The 7,202-nt window shown below is 38.4% G+C and overlaps 1 protein-coding gene across 4 annotated transcripts in view; it reads right to left on the bottom strand.

Annotated features, from left to right (window-relative positions):
* Window positions 1-229: 229 nt before the first annotated feature.
* Window positions 230-7,202, bottom strand: part of LOC6049568 (transcription factor Ken 2) — a 79,849-nt gene continuing 72,876 nt past the window's right edge. For all 4 annotated transcript variants that reach the window (XM_038254948.1, XM_038254949.1, XM_038254950.1 and 1 more), the window contains exon 8: window positions 230-1,889. In XM_038254948.1, the coding sequence (XP_038110876.1) occupies window positions 1,159-1,889 (731 nt within the window). In that variant the 3' untranslated portion in view covers window positions 230-1,158. The remainder of the gene's footprint in view (window positions 1,890-7,202) is intronic.

Genomic DNA, 7,202 nt, shown 5'->3' with positions numbered 1-7,202 from the left:
TGTATCAACATTTATTTTTTGAATTATAAAATCTAAAAAAATAAGTTTGAGAAATTTGTTTTACAAGCAGCAAAAACTTTTGTAAAAAACAACCTTTTTTCATTCAAAATTTAAATTTTTTTTGAAAATTATAATAAAATTCTCGTCAAAATGTAAAAAAGTGGAAAAATTAAGGAAAATAAAAAATACAGCAAAAAACAGCATTTTAAACCACATAGAATTTGAGGGAATCAAAAAAAATTTGCTTGAATTTAAAATAAAGTAAAACCATTCAACCTTCAATATTTGGTACAGTAGGCATTGTTTAAACGTTAGAGACCCGCTCTTGAATTCCATTCGATGCATCCTTCAAACAGCTGCGTCATTTTGTTTAGCACAAACTGACAGCATTCACTATTGTTTTCTCCATCGCAACTGTTCTTATTTTGTGCGCAAGCTTTCTATTGTTAACATTCCTGCGTGTAATTCAAAATTAAAGCCAAGAAAGAAGATTTGAAATTTTGTGCGATATTTCCATCAAGAAAAAATAATCGAAAGACCGAAACGAACGAACCAAAAAAGTACAAATACTTAACCATTTTAAGTGTTTTGTGCGCCTAACAAAATTGTGCTCGTGTGTTGTTTTAGTGTCAACATTGGTTGACAATACTTTAATAATAGAAAACAATGACGTCTTTAACAAATAATAAAAATAAAGCGCCTGCAGCGCAAGTAGGCGGAGCCAAAAACAAACAATAATCTCTCTCTCTCTCTCTCTCTAATTCTCACTCTTGCTGTCCGGTCTGCTTGTGTTCTGTTTGCTGTCTATTGGTTACTATTCTTTCCTGTTGTGTCTATGTTGTGTGTGTGTGTTTGTAATAGTTGGTAAATTGGGTTTGTGGCGTATACTCGAGTATCCAAAAGGTAGAGACCACCACGTGGTCTGTCTTTTAACAGGTTACAAAGGTTGTTTGTGGGGATTGTTTGTGTGTGGGTTGTGGGGATGAGTCGAGGCCCTTTCAGCTAAGGTTGGCGGAAAACCTCGTATCACAGCAGTGGGGCCACGACGAACTCCGTATCTTACAGACGCGTTGCGGTGTACATCTCCAGCCTCCAGCAGCAGAAGCGACGGAACCGTTCGGCTTCCTCTTCGTCCTCCGGCGACACAGCCAGCTGGTATCATTCGTGGAGGTTCTTGCTCAGCAGCAGGTTGTTGTGGTGGCCGGACAGATGCCGGACCAGTTCCTGCAGCGTTTCAAACACCAGCGAGCAGAAACAGCACGTGTACCTCCCGCCCGCTTCCGGCGCATTGATTATGTTCCGATGCACCGAGCACAGATGCTTCAACAGGTGAGCCTTCTGCTTGAACATGGCCACACATAACCGGCAAGCGAACGGCTTCTCCCCGGTGTGAACCCGCAGATGCGTCTTCAGGTTCCAGCTCATGCCGAACGTCTTGCCGCAGTACTCACAGCGATATTCCCGCACGGCCGTGTTGCCACCCATACTCCCACCACCCCCACCACTCGCGACTCCCCCACTCCCGGAACCATTCCCCCCACTTCCCCCGCCACCTCCTCCGGCCGCCGAAGCCCGCGCGCTCAGCTCCGCCTGGCTGTTCTCAAAGTTCTTCATCTGCTGCAGCAAATCCGCCGGACTCGTCTCGGCGTTCGGGCCGCCACCGTGGACGTACGGCAGTCCCAGCAGGTCGCTCGGACCGCCCGGAAGACCGGCTAGGGCGGCCGTTGGCCACGGGTACACAAAGGGGGCCACCGCGAGCTTGTTGTCCGCGCTGGGCGGACGTATCCGGTTGTTGTTGTTATTGTTGTTGCTGCTGCTGTTGTTGTTGTTCGAAAGGCCGGCGGCGATCTCGGCGTGTCGGACCGACGTTGGGGAGCCGGGTCGGAGTTCTGGAAAGAGGAAAAAAAATAATTGGGTTAAAAAAAAATATGTTTATGAATGGTTCCTCTCAAAAAAACGAATTTGAATAAACACACTACACTTAATATGGCTTTTTGAAAAGATAGGCTTCAATTTGAAATTTCAAAAAACTTTGCATGCAAATTGTTGTAAATGATTGATACAAAAAAACTATCACTTGATGATTCCTGCACAAACATATCAGAGGGTATAGCGACCGTCACTTTAGCTTGTGAGTCCTCATATTATATCTCGTGATAGCCAGCAAGAGCATTCGCCGAAGATTATTTTGTTCGCTCGGAAAACCGCAATGAAATTCAATTCTTGTTGCTGAGAATTTCACGACGGAAAAAGGGCAGTGAAGTTCGAGAGATGAGATTTCTGGCATGGTGACTGTAGTCGCTGTGAACTGAAAGTTTCATATTTTTACAACCCTGATTGTATGTAAAACTTTACAAGTGTTTTATTTCTTGACTTCTTAAGTTGCTGATATATCGCCATATGAGTATTTGGCTTTATTTGGGTTACACTCAGAAAACTTCATTTTATTCATTTTTTTTATTCAGGGACTTGGTCCAATCATTAATATTTCAATATATTAATATTTTGCAAAACTGCAAAAAATTACCTTTAAACTGACTAGAACTTGAAAACAGTGCACTTCAAAAAAATGTAACGTGCTTTCGATTGCAAATTTAATTATAAATCAAAAAACTTGTTTCGACCATTGTTATGAGATTTTTGGAAAAAGTACATTTTTTCTGAAAAATCATAGCTATTCAGTCCGTACCATAGCATACCATATTTCTTTACAAAAAAATGATCCCAAATGCATAAATTTTGATAAACACATAGGTTTACATAGGAGCAGTTCTCTCAGATTTCGGTCATTCGATTTTTTTTTTGTATTTTTTAATCCGACTGAAACTTTTTTGGTGCCTTCGGTATGCCCAAAGAAGCCATTTTGCATCATTAGTTTGTCCATATAATTTTCCTTACAAATTTGGCAGCTGGCCACACAAAAATGATGTATGAAAATTCAAAAATCTGTATCTTTTGAAGGAATTTTTTGATCGATTTGGTGTCTTCGGCAAAGTTGTAGGTATGGATAGGGACTACACTGAAAAAAAAATAATACAAGGTAAAATTTTTTTTGGCGATTTTTTATTTAACTTTTTGTCACTAAAACTTGATTTGCAAAAAAACATCATTTTTAATTTTTTTTAAATGTTTTAGAGGACATCAAATGCCAACTATTCAGAAATTTCCAGGTTTTGCAAAAAATCTTTGAGCGAGTTATGAATTTTTGAATCAATACTAATTTTTTCAAAAAATCGAAATATTGGTCGCAAAAATTTTTCAACTACATTTTTGATGTAAAATCAAATTTTCAGTCAAAAAAATACTTAAGTGAAATTTTGATAAAGCGCACCGTTTTCAAGTTAAATCCATTTTTAGATAACTTTTTTGAAAATAGTCCCAGTTTTTCATTTTTCAAAATTAATGCACATGTTTGCCAACTTTAAAAAACATTTTTGAAAAGCTGAGAGCATTCTCTATATTTTGCATTTTTGAACTTTGTTGATACGACCCTTAGTTGCTGAGATATTGCCATGCAAAGGTTTAAAAACAGGAAAATTGATGTTTTCTAAGTCTCACCCAAACAACACACCATTTTCCATTGTCGATATCTCAGCAACTAATGGTCCGATTTTCAATGTTAAAATATAAAACAGTCGTGAAATTTTCCAATCTTTTCGAAAAAAATATTATAAAAAATTTTAAACCAAGACTAACATTTTAAAGGGGCCTAATATTGAATGTTTGGCCCTTTTGAAATGTTAGTCTTGGTTTAAAACTTTTAAAAATATTTTTTTTCGAAAAGATCGGAAAATTTCACGAAAGTTTCATATTTTAACATTGAAAATCGGACCATTAGTTGTTGAGATATCGACATTAGAAAATGGTGTGTTGTTTGGGTGGGACTTAGAAAACATCAATTTTCCTGTTTTTAAACCTTTGCATGGCAATATCTCAGCAACTAAGGGTCGTATCAACAAAGTTCAAAAATGCAAAATATAGAGAATTTTCTCAGCTTTTCAAAAATGTTTTTTTCAAAACTGGGCAAACATGTGCACTAATTTAAAAAAATGAAAAACTGCGACTATTTTCAAAAAAGTCACCTAAAAATGGATTTAACTTGAATACGGTGCACTTAATCAAAATTTCACTAAAGTACTTTTTGATTGCAAATTTAATTTTACATCGAAAAATAAAACTGAAAATTTTTTGCGACCAAAATTTCGATTTTTTGAAAAAATCAGTATTGATTCAAAAATTTATAACTCGCTCAAAGATTTTTTGCACAACCTGGAAATTTCTGAAAAGTTGGCATTTGATGTCCTCTAAAACATATAAAAAAAGGTGCAGGTGGTTATGTTACACATGACCAGTATGACAAAGAACTTTGCAAGATGATTGTTGAAATTTTCGATTAGAATGTCCGGTCCAAATTCACCCCTTATAATAACCGTCCTATCGAACTAAGGGGACGGAAATTGCATGTGGAGCTGAAATAGAAATCGAAGTGAAATCAATTTACTTTCCTTCACCACTCGAAAGTTACCAAGATGCGGGAATGTTTTTGCAAGGCTGTTGCAAGCAATCGGCGGCAGTAAAGGAAATTTGAACAGCAGACATTAAAAACTACCCTTTACAGGGCTCTTAATGATTACGAGATAGTTATTCTAAATTTCCAGAAACAGATTTTCACAGTGGCACAAAAAAATGTGCATTGCAGTAGGCTATTTATTACTTCCTGTCTAATAAGCAATATATTTTAACTGCTTAGCATTAGCATATTTTAACTGCTTAATTTCAGATAATGGCCAAATGCAACTTTTTATGTCCAGTATCAAAAATCATAACGTTTGATACCCATATTGCCCCAACTCTTACGGTCCGGCAAATGTCCCCTCATCGGAACATCCCCGGGGCCTCCGGCCACTTCGGATTGTGGCCACTACTGCCAAAATGTCAAATTTCATGTCCGGTATCAAAAACCATTAGGTTTGATACCCATATTGCCCCAACTCTTACGGTCCGGCAAATGTCCCCCCATCGGAACATCCGCGGGGCCTCCGGCCACTCCGGATTGTGGCCACTACTGCCGAAATGTCAAATTTCATATCCAGTATCAAAAACCATAAAGTTTGATACCCATATTGCCCCAACTCTTACGGTCCGGCAAATGTCCCCTCATCGGAACATCCCCGGGGCCTCCGGCCACTTCAGATTGTGGCCACTACTGCCAAAATGTCAAATTTCATGTCCGGTATCAAAAACCATTAGGTTTGATACCCATATTGCCCCAACTCTTACGGTCCGGCAAATGTCCCCCCATCGGAACATCCGCGGGGCCTCCGGCCACTCCGGATTGTGGCCACTACTGCCGAAATGTCAAATTTCATATCCAGTATCAAAAACCATAAAGTTTGATACCCATATTGCCCCAACTCTTATGGTCCGGCAAATGTCCCCCCATCGGAACATCCGCGGGGCCTCCGGCCACTCCGGATTGTGGCCACTACTGCCAAAATATCAAATTTCATGTCCGGTATCAAAAACCATAAAGTTTGATACCCATATTGCCACAACTCTTACGGTCCGGAAAATGTCCCCCCATCGGAACATCCGCGGGGCCTCCGGCCACTCCAGGTGGTGGCCAGTTCCAATGATCGACTCACGCGACCGGCATGTCTTAGCTGGTCCTTGCCTCCAAGCCATCTGCTCCCGGACCTCCAGGCCGTCTGCTACCGGGCCACCAGGCCATCTGCTTCTGATGTGTCCTCGTCGTCGTCCAGCAATAGAATGAATTTTCGGGACCGACCGAGCCGAGTTTTGTTGGCTCGTCGACGATCCGAAAATTATGAGGTGGAGTGGGGGAGATTTTAGATACATCAATCTCACGTCTCTCGATCGACTGATTGGGAAACGTTCGTTCATCCAACCAGCGTGCAGCAAAAAGAGGGGAAATTTGCCGAGAGGGGAATTCGTCACGTAACGTTTTCGCTTCGCGAAAATTTTGGATTGACACCACGTATAGAAACCTTAGGACAAAGTTCTTTGTCAAAATAAAAAAATTAAAATGGTGTTTTTTTGCAAATCAAGTTTTAGTGACAAAAAGTTAAATAAAAAATCACTAAATTTTTTTTACCGTGTATTATTTTTTTTCACTGTAGTCCATATTCATACCTACAACTTTGCCGAAGACACCAAATCGATCAAAAAATTCCTTCAAAAGATACAGATTTTTGAATTTTCATACATCATTTTTGTATGAACAGCTGACAAATTTGTATAGAAAATTATATAGACAAACTAACGATGCAAAATGGCTCCTTTGGGCATACCGAAGGCACCAAAAAAGTTTCAGTCGGATTAAAACATACAAAAAATAAAATTTAAGAAAAAAGACCGATTTTGTAGAGAATTGCTCATAGGTGTTTTCAACGGTTTTCAGACAACTTCATGTCTATTTTTATTAAAATTTTGAGATTTCATTTTTGAAACGAGACAGAGTGAAAAAAATAATAATGTAGAAGTTATATTTTTTACGAACTTTTAAGACCATCAAGGATAGATTATAAAAAGGATAGAAAACCTGCTAAAATATTTAAGAAGTAATATTTTTTTCTGTTTTTTCTCTACTTATCTTTGAATGAATGGAAAAAAATCACAACAATGAAAAAAATGTTGGAAATGCATTATACCCCCCCGTACAGTTGAAATTTTACGAAAACAAATATTATAGCAAATAAAAAAAACTTTTTGCTGTACATTACTGTACATAAAAAAAATCCCAAAATTCGAATAGATAAACCCAAACATGCTAAAAATGATTCTAAACGCAGATGCATTTCAAATTGATTTCAGCTGATTGACTGACTTAAATTTTCTTCTTGAAGTAGGCATGAGTTACGGAAATTGCTTTCCGTATAATTGATCGACGCCACCAACATCATCAGCACAGCCGACAACAGTTATCCAAACTGCGAACAAAGCATACATTCGTTTACCTCGCCGCGATTAAAGCAAGTTGCTCGATTAATGCTCAATAAGCAAAATCTCAGTACCTCATGTATGAGGCTCTGGGGGACTTTTCGATTACAATAAAATCAGAACGTTTTGGACAGTCAAACTCAACGCTTTGGCGTAATCAATTAAGAGAAAACTACCCTTTCATAATGGAACCTTCATAACTCTTTCACAAAAAAATTATGTTACACAAAACTGAACACATT

Source organism: Culex quinquefasciatus, chromosome 2, assembly GCF_015732765.1.
Source record: "Culex quinquefasciatus strain JHB chromosome 2, VPISU_Cqui_1.0_pri_paternal, whole genome shotgun sequence".
In the NCBI taxonomy this organism is placed as follows: domain Eukaryota; kingdom Metazoa; phylum Arthropoda; class Insecta; order Diptera; family Culicidae; genus Culex; species Culex quinquefasciatus.
This window is presented reverse-complemented; position numbering and strand designations above follow the sequence as displayed.